The sequence below is a fragment of the Dermacentor andersoni genome, chromosome 4 (assembly GCF_023375885.2).
Source record: "Dermacentor andersoni chromosome 4, qqDerAnde1_hic_scaffold, whole genome shotgun sequence".
Lineage (NCBI taxonomy): Eukaryota > Metazoa > Arthropoda > Arachnida > Ixodida > Ixodidae > Dermacentor > Dermacentor andersoni.
In genome coordinates this window covers 54,586,841-54,602,552 of record NC_092817.1, presented here as the reverse complement: position 1 = coordinate 54,602,552, position 15,712 = coordinate 54,586,841, and the positions used below count along the sequence as shown (strand labels likewise).

Below are 15,712 nucleotides of genomic sequence, written 5' to 3'. Positions count from 1 at the left end.
ATTGGCGTACCATCTCGACGTCGTTCGAATCGATTCGTTAATTAGCTGCTCCAAAGAAAGCAGTCCTATTATCAGCAACGCGTTAGGCCGCTCGTCGAGTGCCTTAATCGCAAATGCAATTTATTCTACTGTCTCAGTACATGCGTTTTTCAATCTGAAACGAAGAATAATAAAGGGCACGTGAATGAGTTATTGGCGGGAAATGTTTTCTTGCAGAAATTATTCGTTACGAACACCCACGGCCTTTCTGGTGCTGAAAAAAATATGCGCAAATTTTTGCATGACTTTCGCAAACTGGATTCCCAAAAGCGTTAAAGCGAGACCACGTCAGTGGAAACGAATAATTACCATCAATGCGCAGACTATCAAGGATGCTCACTGAGAACTAAACTGTCTGTTTGAAATGACCATCTATTTTAGTTCGTAGCCATACGCTTAGATTAAGTTCTGTTTACTTCTTGCATTTTGAGGGATGCAAAAGTATCACCCCTATAACGTAATGAACACATTTGCGTCTCAGTGTTGTATAAGCTTACAGCATACGCTCCAAAAAAAAAAAAACAGAAATAACGTTTCTGCCTCTGTGATTGATAGCTCGGTGACGACAACTACCGAGGTGTTTTCTGAGTCTACTAAGTTCTGAACCAGCATGTGTTGGTGCTATTTAGCGCAAATTATCTACATAAGAATAGCACCTGCTTCTTATAACTCCACTAGGGGACATACAACAGTTTTACGCGGGGGGTAAAAAACATTGGTGGAATCGTACGACAGTGCAGAAGCACAGCGCCTGTCTACCCAGCGAAGCTCTTAAGTTAACGTTTCGGAACTTCCCCAACAAGATAACGCAAGCCAAAATAAGCAGAGGGTTATAACGATGCGTGTGCGATGTATCTGTGTGAAAATTTTGCACGTTCATTTACACCAAAAACTTTAAAATGCTTCACTACCTAAAATTGCGTTCTCCGCGACTTTCGCTCAGCTTCGTAGTCCGACGTGGGCTATACGAATTGCTCTCCGAATTTGATAGCTCGCCCAAATTTTTTACAAGCCCACTTTCCAGCTTACTGAACTGACTAACCAATATGCTCGGCAGTTATTTCACGATAATCGTTTTCGATTATCTGCAAGCCGCGAGGCGTACAGAAATTAGTACACTTCTGGCACTATGTGTAGCTATATCACGCGCGCAAGAAAATGTAAGTTGAGCAGGCACGTTTCCTGAAATCCATGCTCTAATCGTATAAGATTAAAACCTGACGCATCCAGTGTTTTCCACTAGAAGATACTATAGGCCTCGAAGTGGGCCTGGACATGCACTTGCCGAAGCTAGCAGAAATTGCCACAGCGTGCTTAGATTGTCGCCATAACCTGTTACTTTCCCGTGCTCTGAGGCCCTGGAGGCCTTTACAGCAGCGTCTCACAGCTAACTTGGACGTTAAGGAGGTCACGGGTGTTAAAGTCAATCGAGCACGTAGCTTGAATAAGGTTTAGTTGTTTTCTGAGGCTATACGGTAAGTGCTACACATATATATTTTCTACCCTTTTCTACTTAACTGCAAATGACTGCCGCCAAGTGTGGTAATGAACTGCTAAAAGCAGGAAGGAATAATTTCATACATAACCATCCTTCACTCATGCTACAATATAGCCGTTAATCAAGGGAAAATCAGACATCCACCCGTTCGTAGCAATTGCTACAAAGGAAACCCATGCGGGTTCCTCGAAAGAAAAGCCTCGCGGTAGAAGAAAAATTCGTCCTGGTCCGGGGCTTGAACCCGGGACCACCTCCTTTTCGGGGCAGCCGCTCTATCATCTGAGCTAACCAGGCGGCTAGCAGGTGGTAGGGCGAAGTTGAATTTGTCAACAACTCGAAGCAATGGCAAGAGTTTAACGTAATAGTTCTGCAGAAACCCGCAAGGTGGAAAGAAGCAATTAATTTCTTCTCTCCACCTTGCGGGTTTCCGCAGAACTATTACGTCATACAATATAGCCGGTTCAAACGTTCTGTTAGGCTAGTTGACCTGTCATGGCTATAAACGGCTGTAGAGAAGGCGAAGGACAAGTAATAAGACCTAGGCGACAACAAAGCTCCTTTTGGTTGTCTCGGTCTCCCTGCTGGTCGTGGTGTCCTCTGGCGCCGTTTGCAGCCATTACAATATGGCGTTGTGAGAAGCCGGCGACGTGCTGTATATTTTGCCACCACAATAAATAAGTGATTCAATCAAGACAGCAAGGGCTATTTGAGTTGCCAGTTGCGCAGGTGCGTTTCCCCGAAGGTTTTGTCGCTTGTGTCAGGACGTTGGTGTGGCAAGATGATACAATGACTTCATCTCATTGAACTTTACATCAACCTTTGCGACAAAATAGCCAGATCGCGCTGACATACAGCCATGCTTATGCATGTTGTTCAATGTGGTTCTGTTGCAGGAGGCGGACATTGCTATCGCACCCCTGACTATCACGTCAGCCCGGGAGCGGGTTATCGACTTCACTAAGCCCTTCATGTCGTTGGGAATCAGCATCATGATCAAGAAGCCCATGAAAATGAAGCCCGGCGTGTTCTCCTTCATGAACCCGCTGTCGCGAGAGATCTGGATGTGCATCATATTCGCCTACGTTGGCGTCTCGGTGGTGCTCTTCCTCGTCAGCCGGTTCTCGCCACACGAGTGGCGCTACGAGGAGACGTTCGTGGGGCCCTCGGTGTCCAACGACTTCTCGCTCTACAACAGTCTCTGGTTCTCCCTGGGAGCCTTCATGCAACAGGGGTGCGACATCTGCCCCAGGTAGGCCACCCGGGGAGCTCACCATGCACTGACGGCACCATTCGCAAACCGTTTCGTGTACTGCTGCCTTGCATATAGTGCAGAACATTGCGTTAACGTGCTCGAGGAGAAAGTACTGGGAAAATATGGGTTCCAGAATCAGCCGCGGCTCTCGAGACACATCAATGAAACTAAATGCATAGCAGCCGTAGTTTAACGTATACTCCGACGAAAACTAGACCAGCTCTGCACGCAGGCGAACCACGTAGCACGCCGCGCCAGCTGCTGTGCTCCCCCAGCAGCCCCCGATTGTAGGCCACAACAGGGATAAATCCAATTGGCGATCAGAACGACGCAAACATGTTTACAACCTTCACTCACACTTAAGTTTCTCATACATGAGAAGCATTGTTATACTACTGAGATATCATGGGTGATGTGTAAAATAAAAAAAAAGAACTACATTTAGGGAAGAAACTGATGTCCGTTGCTCTGGAAAGCAAGGCGCTAATGTGCTTTCGGTGAGGAATGATGAAACCTTGACTTTATACAGCTGCCGATAAGCTGACGTTGGTCAACTAGGCTAAACAAAACACTCCATAAAGAAGACTAAGGCAAGGAACCAGTCATCTCTGTTCGGCTAATATTATGTGCCTGCTAGGTCGCGCACCAACGCTCTGACCTAAATGAGACCTCAACGCTCTGTGCCAATTGTTCTTAGCTGACTAGCTTTAAGACATGTTGTCCGCGTACTAGAGGTACACCTGTGATCTAGAAGAATGGCGTTAGGATCCGCTTCCGAGCGACTGTTTGCAATATACAGTCTCAGAGAAACAAGATATTAAGTAGCTAGGGTGCAGCACACGACATGGCTTGCAAATGATCTGACTTGCAGAGGAGCCATAGTGCATCCCGGTTCGGGCAGCTCCCTTCAATTCTCAGTGTGGGCATTGTTTCCACCACTCGGCCCGCTCATGTATTTTGTTGTTTTGTGCACCGGCTTAAGAGACCGCTTATAGTGTCCCTGTGCACCTCCCACATGCATTCAGTACTCACTTTCTCCTTTTCTTCTTTCTATTCTCCTTTCCCTTACCCCCAGTGTAGGGTAGCAAACCGGGCGCTCGTCCGGTCGACCTCCCTGCCATTCCTCTCCTTGCTCTCTCTCTCTCTCTTGTTTTGTTCCGCTACTTTTCCGTTTGAACGACGCACGCACCACTAAAAGCATGTGCACAAATGTACACAAGTTCACTATGGTCACGTGACCACGTGTCGCTCGCCGCAAGGAACAAAAAAGCCTGAAACTCGCGAGAATTTCACTGCAAATGATGGAAGCCTCACCGCGTGTGAAACAGTCTCTGTCACCGAGAACGTCACTGACCATGACCCATGCTAAGCACACATAATCTTCGTTTTGCACTTTTTTGGCAAGCTAGCGTCACGACTGTAGCCGACGTCGTTGTCGTATTGCATGTGTGTGGGAATGTAACTCATCAGGGTGACGTGGCATTTTGGAAGTCTTCCTAGTTATGCTTTTCGAGTGTTGCAGCCTAGGAGTGATAGAGCGATAGAGATAGAGTGATAGAGATACTTATTAACTATCCTCCATTCGTTTCAATAGCTGCATAATTGCACATAATGTTGATCATTACTCTATAATTTATTGTCAATTTTCTTGTTAAGTTCTTTTACTTTGCGCTCAGTCGAACGTTATTGCAAAGTAGTAATACTTTAACCTGAAGGGATTTCTTGTTCATTAGTACACTTAGTGGCAAAAGTGCCGCGCGCCTGCACGAATACTCTTAAACCACCGTGTGAAAGTTACATAAGAAAGGTGGCTTATTCAAAAACAACATGCAATTCGTCTTCGGGTCCTGACAAGGCTTGTACAACATAACCTACAGGCGGTGACTGATATTGTTTACGTGTGAGTCACATTATCATGCATTCGTAATATCTTCTTTCGCATTCTCTACACGTGCATTCATATATATCTATCCCCTACACTAGAAGTTATAAAAGCTACATTAAATAAACACCGATACCAAACCTGAAGGATGAACACGCGTCTGTAATGGCAAGCTTCGAATGGCGAAGAAAGTGCATATTCTCTCTAAGGTCAATCTTCTACTACTGGTTTCTTAGGTGTCTCAGTTTGCTGTCACCAGCGCTCTCCTTCGAAGCGTTTTCGGCGGGAGTACGCTGCTAACAAGAAATTTATTGGTTCCATTTATAGCCAGCGTCTCGGACGGCAAAGGCCCCATGGACACGATCTCTAGTTGATCACTCAGGGCGCGTTGCCATCGCGTGATCCTGTCGTGTCGCTACCCTCCCATTTTCTCTGCTCTTCTCCGGCGGCGAGTAATCCTCTTACTCCTCATATAAGCTGCCGTACACCATTTGTGCTTTTTTCCTTATGCCTGGTGTTAAGTTGATGGAAACCTTACCCACACTGACGACGGGCAGATGTCGTAACCTTATCGGTGGATGGCGCCCAGGACTGCGGGGCCCGGAGACGAATTGGCCCTAACGGGCAAATAACCCTAGAGCGAGGCGTTGGGTTGCCGTTCAGGGTCGTTCGAGATAAGCTTCTTTTTTCTACTCGCTTGCATATTTTTTTTGTAGCTTGTTAACTGTATATGAGCTGACATCAAAAGCAGCTACCTTGTTCTTAGTACAAGCGTTCCTTACCGACATCTTTTTTTTTCTTCACTGATATTTCTAGACTGGGATTACGTGTATCTGCATTTATGCACGTAAATTGGATACACGAATACTGAGGGGATGCGCTACACCTTTGTTTGTTGATTGGGTGTTCGAACATTGCAGAGAAGTCTATAAAGCGAATGACAAACTACGAGGAACTATTTATGCTATCATGGTTTGCTTTGTTTCGAAAACTGCATGATGTAACTCTGGCCTCAGTAGAAAAGGGCTCCTTCAGAAACCCTGAAGTGTATTTCATTCTTTTTGCTCAGAACCTCTAATAAAAGTCAGGAGTAAACGTTTCTTGGCCAAGAGTTCATAATTTGGATTGCAGTAGTCAGGAGTACAGATAAAAAAACATAAATTTGACTTGAGCGGATCTCCACTTCCATATTCAGATCACTTACCGTAGAAACACGCCGAGTAACCATAAATTAGACTAACCTTGAAAGTCTCTATGGTAGTTCCAGGTAAGCAGAAAAATCCTCAGCAATTGTAAGCACTACCTAATCACAGCAATCTCGGCAATGCCTCACTTTCGTTCTTTAGGTTCTGCCACGCAGTGCGGATGCCTCGTTCTAAAACATCCCGCCCTGAAGTCTGGGCCTTTCCTTTCAGATCGGTGGCTGGTCGCATCGTTGGCAGTGTGTGGTGGTTCTTCACGCTCATCATCATATCGAGCTACACTGCCAACCTGGCTGCTTTCTTGACCGTCGAGCGAATGGTCACGCCCATCAATTCCGCCGACGACCTTGCTAAGCAAACGGAGGTAGAGTACGGCACGCTGTCCTTCTCTTCTACTCAAGAATTCTTCCGGGTAAGTCAATGTATGATTCAAATCCGAAATATTTCACAATACGTGATCAGAGAGTGAAGTACGAGCTCGAAACCCAATAAGAGTTTCGATGAGAGCATTTCAGTTTTCTGTTTTGGTGGCACATGCTTCTTGTCGAAACAGTTGTCCGTGAGATGTCCGTCATTGCGTCTACTTTCTTTTATTGTATTCTATTTCAAATAACTTTCCTTAATCATAGTGCCTTATCCAATATAAAAGTGAGAAAATATAGCAGCAAGTAAATGCCTCCTGATACTATTTATGCGCCAGCAAAATGTAACCTGCCTGAAAAAGAAGCTTGATACAATCTTTTCTTAGTGACTCAAGCTCTGTCAAACTTCAGCAGAGTTTGGGGCAAGTATATAATCCTGCAGACATATCCTGTTTGCCCAAGAATTAAACATAAGAAAAAAAGCAAGCCTTACCGTTGAATATGAACTGAACTTTAATAATATTTGGAAGCTATTCTGACTGGTTATCAGGAATGTGCGCGGTAAACAATTATTTCATTATATGTCACAGCGATACAGCAAAAAAAAAAATAGAACTAAGCTCACCGCACCTTGAACAAAGTGCACGCATCCCGCACAACATAGTATCTAACACTAAAGGAGAACAAATACAACGCACCATCGTAAAGCACTGTTAAGTTGGGGCAATGTTGGTATGGTTGCATGTCAGGGAACCAGCCCACGAACATAGACAGAGTGTCATGTCGAGTATCGCGTGAGTGTCTTTCTTGCCTCGATCGTTATGTTGTTCCTTCTCTGGTTTCCTACGATGCAACGCACAAATTGACCGTACTGGGCACTCTGCAAAGGCGACGCCTACTGCAATCGTTTCAATACATGTTATTACAGCGAATCGGTATACGGCTAGCCGATTCGTCCGCCCGTCCGTCGACCCATCCGTCGCCGGTAGGCTGACATCTCCTCCGGCACAATGCCATGCGCATCAGCGGTAAAAAAAAGGAATCGTGGTGGTCGGTCTGAATGTTACCATCTTCCGACTATGTATAGAGTTCATTACCATTTCAGCGTGATGTTATCAGTCGGGGCGGTCGCTCTGAATGCTGTCATCTTATCGACCATGTTATGACGCATGATCTTCACGGCCACATAGAAAACGTGGGATGGCGGCACTCCTTCGCTCCCATTGGAGGGTCGAAACGCAAAATAAAACGCAATAGTGTTCCCGCCAATTATCGACTTGAACGTCGACCTAGCGCGCCCCGACGACAATTGGATTGTATACTTCCTGTTGGAACGGTCTGCAATTGAGTGCTACACAGACGTCAATGTGCCGACGACGCGTCACCGGTCGTGTATAGATTTAACGTTTGGTAAAAACGTGTGTAGCACAGCAGTACAACTGATCGCGGTGTGCTACAGCGATCACAAAGCTATGGTCACTCTGGTGACAAATGATAAAATAAAGACGATAAAAACCACGAAGTTACGTGTATGTGTCTTTATTCAATCAATATAGCAATAACCATATAAATCAATATAGTTGTTAATATAGTTACCCCGATATAGCTTTGCTGGTTGTCCTCCTTAACAGAGTGGAAGGGCACTAAATTTGTTATGCTGTTGCACAACAGGTATAGTATAGTTATCTTACACAACTGCGAGCTGAAGAAGCACATAAAAGATGGCTTTGTTAGCATGCCATTCTGTTGTGCAGGTGTGTTTAGCCTCAATTTACCAGGCCGAAGCACTGAATGTTTTTCTTTAAAGATTTTTAACCGTACTTTGTGCATTATCGGTCAACATTGTCTAACTTACTGCTGCGCGCAGTCATCGTTATATATATTCACAGTATATAACCGCATTCGTTGGCTTTCTACAGACAGGAAAACTCAGTTTGGAAAAAGTAGTGTTTGCGCCAGTTGTTTTTCTAATTCCTGTGCCAACTGTGCCAAAAGTACTCGCGTTTTGAAGAGGCGAGCGCGGTAGCTTTCTCGTAGCAACAGAATGGAACCTTGTATGCTTTCACGCTACAGAAACGCCACTCCTTCAATGTCGAATCAAAATAAAAGGAACTGTTTGCCTTTGCCAACGCGTTAACAGACTATTCGTTTGTTCTTGAAACAATGTTGCTGATCATTGCAAGGAGTTGCAGAGAGAGAGAGAGAAAGAGAGAAAATAATGCAGAGAAAGGCAGGGAGGTTAACCAGAGGTAGTTCCGGTTGGCTACCCTGCGAAGGGCGAAGGGTTAAGGGGGATAAAAAGAGAAACAGAGTGGAAGGGGGAGATAGAAAGAAAGGGAGACGAGCCCGAACAAAGCGCGTACACTACAGAGCGGTAGGGGGCGGCATTCTTAGAGTCTGTCGTGAAGCCCCGTAGACCGCAAGAACCTTAATAGCGCGAGTAAGGCCTTCAACGCGGATGTTCTTCCGGAGCATTGGCCGAAAGCTTTTAGTTCTGAAAGTGGACGATTGTCCAACTGGTCCAGTACTCTGCACATCACTTGTCTCTCAGCACTGTATCGCGGGCAGACACAGATAATGTGTGCGAGCGTCTCGTCGATGTTACATCTGTCGCACGTGGGGCTGTTGCAGGAACTTGCATTATATCAAGAGAGAGAGAGAAAAGGAATAAGAGGCGACAGCCAGAAAGGTTAACCATAGTGACTGTGCAGTTCGATACTCTGCATCAGGGCAAGGGGAAAGGCTAAAGATATTCGGTTAAAAATGACAGAGATCAAACGCAATGTCGGAATATAAATGACACGAAGCTTGTTTGAGTTAGCGAGGTAGCAGCACAAGTACATGATGTGTGCACAGCCACGTCGCTTGCAGCTGTCAGCTGTCTGCGTTACAAGGACAAAGGCAATTTACGATGCTCGTCGAGGAAAGAGTGTTGATCAAAGGTGTATTTTCAAAAGAAGTACGACATTTAAGGCTTCATGCCCCTCGTATCCCACTGGGAAATCCATTCTGATAAATTGACCAAAAATGGATCCAGGGCCAGTGACACATACCCAATGTCGAAGTTGTCTGTTCGAGCACGTAGCCGGTGGCAGGTACCTAGTGACTCGGGTTATATATATATATATATATATATATATATATATATATATATGATAAACGTGGTCACTTCCTCGGCAATTTTTTTGCCGACAACCGAGAATACGAAGCAGCACCGACGACATCTTTCATCCTGCCGGCGTCAACGGAACGCAAGCACATCACGTGGACTTATGCATCATGTGACAGACTTTCGTCACTGCACAGCCTCCACATCATCGACGTCACAAGGCTCAGAATAAGTAATACGCGGCACCGAGCAATCCCTCGTCAGTGGGCACGGAGGCACAATTGGAACAAGCATGAAAAGCTAACGCATTTTCTTCTTTGCTACGCAGCTCTTCGGTGTAGTCGTGGTTCGCCTGCAGAACTACACTTCCGCGCCTGATGAACGTGGTCACTTCCTCGGCAATATGTCTACCGACGAAGACGTTTACCAATCCTAAAATCCAATCCTAAGCGTTTCTGGAATATTGTAAGAGTAAAGAGTGAAAAAATATTACTATGAACATCATCTGAGGTTTCTGTGGACAGCGACGTCTGCACCAGCATGCTAAATGATTCGTTTGGTAATTATTTTACATCGTCAGTCTTCAGGGGTGAACTTCCTGTGCTATGTACTTTTCACTGTTATCTAATGGATCCTAATGTATTTAGCGCAACGGGAATGAAGGCAATCATCCAGAATTTAAAACCAAAGTCTTTTTATGGTGTTGACCAAATAAATGCTAAATTCTTGCGTAACACGAATGAATGTTGTTCCATCATTCTTGAATGTATTTTTTCGCAATCGTATCATTCTCAAACCCATTCCACCGACTGGAAGACAAGCAAAGTCATTTCGATCCACAAGTCCAGGGAAACTCAACATCCTAACATTTAGAGGGCATTGTGCCTAACATCCGTACCCTGCAAAATAATGGAGCATATTATCTTCACACATGTGATTAATTTTCTGGAGGCCAACAATTTTTGCGCTCCCTGACAACACGGATTCCGCAAAGATTTTTCATGTGATACTCAGCTCCTGTCATTCACTAACGACTAGCATGCATATTGAGAGGTTGGTTTTGTAGCTCACTGCATATTTTAAAACTTTGCTAAAGCATTTAACAAGGCAGGCCATTCGCTGCTATTACATAAACGTATTGTGCTCAATACTGATCCCGCGATAATTACCGGGATACGAGCTTTCTTGACTTCTCGTATTCAGTTCGTCTTTGCTAACGATGGCTGCTCCCCTTCGGCGCCAGTTAGTTCAGGTGTGCCTAAAGGATCAGCCCTGGGCTCTTGTTATTTCTTTTATATATATATATATATATATATATATATTTGCCGATGATTGTCTGCTGTATCGTAATATTGCTATTGATGCCGACATTAAAGCCCTTCATACTGACCTTGATAGCATCACCAACTGGTGTCAAATTTGGAAGATGGACTTAAATACAAAGAAGTGCAAATCAATGACAGACTCTCGTAATGACTAGACCTGCTCTACTTATTATCTTAACAATGTCCCATTGCAAACCGTAACTTCTTATCGCTTCCTTGGTGTTCACATTACTAATAACCTCTCTTGAAAATTACACATAGGACATATATTATCAAAAGCTTTTCTTTTCATAAACTCAGACACTTTCGCTGGAACTTCTCTATAGCGCCCTCAACGTTGAAATTGCTTTTTTTACACCACATGTGTTCGTCCACAGCTTTAATGTGCAGCATCCACTTGGGACCCAATGCGCAATGCACGGCCTCAATGCCTTGAGGCCATGCAAAATCGCTCAGCTAGATTCATTTTAAGTAACTACCACAGGAGTGCCAGTGTAACTGAAATGAAGCGCAGTTTGCATCTCCCATCGCTAGCCTCTCGAAAGAAGCTATCCCGTCTTTCAATTTTTCATAAACTTTTCTACCACAGCAGCATCCTGCGTTCCCGTTGGGTTGAGCCGGTGTCATTTATTTCTTCTTGCTTGAACAATCCCCAAAAAGACACCATACGTCATTGTAACACAGTGACGTACTCACAATTGTCTTCATCATGTCGCTTCTCAACAGATTTTATCAACCTAACCATAGACTATAATTTTTCTCAAATTGTTCGTCAACTGGCTCTAGGCACTAACCTGTTAACCTAATTCTCACGAACACCCCAGAGACTACGGGAGAGGTAACACATCTAGACGGTTTTATTGATCACAGTTCACTCCAAATAACCATTGTTCCTTACAATTGCCGGGAGTTACAACAAAGATAATATGCGCTTGCAACGAAGGCAATTATGCCGAGAGAGAGAAAACAAGGGTAGGAAAGACAGGGAGGTCAACCAGAAGAGCATCCGGTTTGCTACCCTACACTGGGAGTGGGGGAAAGGGGAATATAAAGAGGAAGAAATTAACCGAGAACTATATTTCTTCTTTAATAGTACACTTTTTCTTAGTTCTACACAAGGCCTATTAAAGATAACTGGTTAATGTTCAAAGACAAGCTATGCGCGTTGGCTGAACAGCACGTGCCTCTAATAAAAATAACAGCAGACGAAAACAATCCATGGTTTACCAAAAATCTTCGTAAGCTCCGAAATAAGAAGACGCGTTTGTATAGAGCCGTAAAACGCTTGTACAACCTGTCAGCTTGGGAAAAATATAGCCGCGCAAAAATCTACTGCCAAGCTCTTTCTGCTACTAAAGATAAATATTTTTCTCAAGAACTTCCCTCGCTGCTCAAATCTAACCACAACAAATTCTAACCCCAAGCAATTTTGGCTCCTAATGGTCACGATAATCACATCACCTTGCACACTGATAACGGCGATTATCTTCCAGAAAACGAGTGTCCCTCAGTTCTCAATAGTTTTTTTTTTTCAGCCATTTTCACGATGGAAGGTTTAGATGATCTGCCAGAGGTTACGGATTCAGACTACCAGTGTATGACACACATAGACATGACAATTGATGGTATCGCGCACGTAATTAATAACCCCCCGCTATCCACTTCAGCAGGTATCGATAGCATTAATTCCAAAATACTAAAATATACAGTTTCGGTTTCAAGCAAGATTCTATTTCATGTTTTCTAGCAGTCAATAACAACTGGTCAGATTCCTACTGATTGGAAGACCGCGAAAGTAGTACCTATATTTAAAAACGGCGACATAAACCTACTTGAAAACTATCGACACATATCACTAACGTGCATTTGTTGTAAAATGACGGAACACATTACCGCACCCCACGTTTATCATCACCTTGAATTTCATAACTTTTTTTCACTAAGCAGCGTGGGTTCAGAAGCGATTTGTCATGCGAGACGCAACTACTAAAATTAACGACAAATCTGCACTTCTGCATGGACTCAAACTTACAACTTGACTGCATCTTTCTTGATTTTTCAAAAGCATTTGACCAACGTAGCCCATTGTCACTTCTTTATAAGTTATGCGCAATAAAACTGGATTCACTGACTCTATCTTGGCTCCGAAATTTTCTTTCTAACAGCAATTCAATGTCGTTAACAATTCCTTTTCGTCCCTTTCCAATGTTTCCTCAGGTGCACCACAGGGGAGCGTACTGGTCCCCTACTGTACCTTATATATATTAACGACCTGCCCAACAACAAATCATCCTGCATGCGCATATTTGCCGATGATTGCATTATATATCGCCCCATTACCAGTTCTCCACACCACCAGACTTTTCAAGATGATCTCAGCCTAATTACCGATTGGTATGACAAATGGCTAATGAATTTAAACTCAGCTAGATAGAAAGTATCATGTGTTTTAGCAGAAAGCATCCTAATTCTAACTTTTGCTACAGTATAAAAAGCAGCAGATTATCTCATGTCTCATCATTTAAGTGTCTAAGCATCACCCTCACTCCAAACTTCTTCTTGACTCCCCATATTACTAACGTGTGCGTCAAAGCAGCCAGGTCATTGGGGTATTTACACCGAAACCTTTGATACTCGCCTTCTCCCATTCCTAAGCTTGCTTTCCAAACGTTGGTCCGCCCACAACTCGAATTTTCCTCTTTGATCTGGTCACCCTATCTAAGCTATTTAACTGCCATGTTAGAAACTATACAAAATAGAGCTCCTCGCTTCATTTCTCAAAATGATAATCAGCACTCAAGCGTAACGCAAATTAAGCACTATTTCTCTATCACAGTTAATTAATCGCCGTGACATAGCCCTCTTGTGCATATTTGATAAATACGTGTATCAGATTAACTAAAATCTTTCAGGCATTGAAATGTCAACGCACACGTCACGTAGACTACAGAATAACTTAAGCTTCACACGCATTTACGGTAATACTGACGCCATTAACTCATCGGCACTTCCACGTGCCATATGGTTATGGAATAGCCTTCCCCATAGCAGAGTCGCTGAAGCTAACCCTGTGAAATTTCGACAGTCACCTATTGCTCATATCACCAGCTAACCCTTGATCCTCCTGAATCATGATGTGTAGTGAATTGTTCTCTAGGATTGTTCGGTTGTCTGCGCATCTACACATGCGTACATGGTGTTCCCGTGGTAACTTTTTTACTAGTGTTAACTTATCAGTTTGTTTTCACGATTCAAATTTTCATTTATATGTAGGCTTTTGACGTTGTCTTCTTTGTGTTATGTGTTACTAATTTATTCAGTGCTACAACACCCCCTCCCCCCCTCCCACATGTATCGTATTTTATATAGTGTTCCTACTGCTCAGTTGTGGCATGCTTTGCTTGTTTACCATTTTTTGTATATGTGTTGAATGGAATTTTGCAGCCTATTGTTTATACAATTTCCACTAAGCCCCCCTTACTCAATGCCCCATCGGGACCTGTAAGGTACGTTAAATAAAGAAATAAATAAATTATTTAATTAATAACTATCACGTCTTTCACTTTTTCATAAACGTTTCTTCCACAACAGCACCCTGCGTTCGCGTTGGATTCAGCCGGCGTCATTTATTTCTCGCTTTAACCATCCCCAAAAAGTCACCATGCCTCATTGTGACACAGTCACGTACTCACATTTGTTTTTTTTCCTAAAACATACAAAGAATGGAATAAGTTGTCACCATAATTAGTGGCCATAACACACCCGGTCCTTTTTAGGACCACAATGAAAAACATAACTTAGTGATTATGCCCCAACAAGTCAATGTTGCGATTCGTATTACGGTCCATTTATGTTTAGATATTTATATTTGCATGTGCCTGCTGAGTTCTCTTATTCTTTCTACTTATTTTGAAGTGTCTGTTTTGCATTATAATGCCATAAGTGCTATCGTTTTTTGTTTTCCTTATGCCCCTCCCCTCTATAATGTAGAATGTACCTTGAGGGTATAATAAATAAATAAATAAATAAATAAATAAATAAATAAATAAATAAATAAATCTACAGCAGGATTAGACGACGAACGTCAAACCCCTAGGAAGAGGCAAAGAAAGCTTCGCTTTAAATGAAAGGAAGATATGGAGAGAATCTCTCCGCACATGCACAAGAATGACAGCTGACATCGACTACAGTTTTTAATTCGGTTTCGATGCTTTTAAAAGCTAGACTACCGCTTTTACATTAACTCGGCATAATACCGGCAGGAACCAATCACCAGGGGTCCTACAACTGTGTTTTCCGCAAAGGGATGGCTGCATTGCTTGTTGAGCGTAGTGCAGAGAGCTTTTCTTTGTGCACTGAAACGTGGACAGCCACACAGATCGTGCGCGATTGTCTATTTGCTCCCGCAAACTTAAACTTGGGGACTTCCCCTCATTCCGATGAGGAAGAAGTAGGCATTTCGGAGTGCCACTTCAAGCCATATACGATTATTATGTTGTGCAAAATAATAGCACCCAATTAGTGATCATTAGTTTGCTCTCAACCGACGATAAAGCCCAATCCTACTATGCTCCTATTCAAGACGGCGTCTAGTTCCACTATGTTTGCCTCTCCTAAGAAAAATCAACTTTGGCCGTCCTAGGGCTCTCTATACAAATCATAAACCTTGCTTTGCGCGTCCATAGGTTTTCACCTGCTCTGAGAAGAAATAGGTAATATTGATTATGAGCATCAGCTTGCTGTCTTATACGTATAAATATTATATTGTTACAGAACGGTCGATACATGGATGATCGCGAGGTTTGGGAGAACTATGAAGACGACGAGATCCCTTGCACGTGGACAGGATCAGACACCTTCTCTTGCCCATCTATCTTTGTAAATATTTTGTAAATATATTCTTCGCCTACATCTCGCCTCCGTCACAATATCAAGGCTGTCTGTCATCGATGAACTATGATGATTTATACCCTGCACATTCTTTCACTTTGTTGACGAATGTTGGTGAGCGCGCTATGCTTGGTAATGTAAATCCTATCCCCC

The 15,712-nt window shown here is 43.5% G+C and overlaps 1 protein-coding gene across 4 annotated transcripts in view; it reads left to right on the top strand.

Moving 5' to 3' along the window:
- Positions 1-15,712, top strand: part of LOC126537170 (glutamate receptor 1-like) — a 212,027-nt gene that overhangs the window by 179,374 nt on the left and 16,941 nt on the right. For 3 of the 4 annotated variants that reach the window (XM_050184353.3, XM_050184354.3, XM_050184355.3), the window contains 3 exons: positions 2,431-2,786; positions 6,087-6,285; positions 15,443-15,547. In XM_050184353.3, the coding sequence (XP_050040310.1) occupies positions 2,431-2,786; positions 6,087-6,285; positions 15,443-15,547 (660 nt within the window). The remainder of the gene's footprint in view (positions 1-2,430; positions 2,787-6,086; positions 6,286-15,442; positions 15,548-15,712) is intronic. The other variant, XM_050184356.3, reaches the window with a different exon arrangement.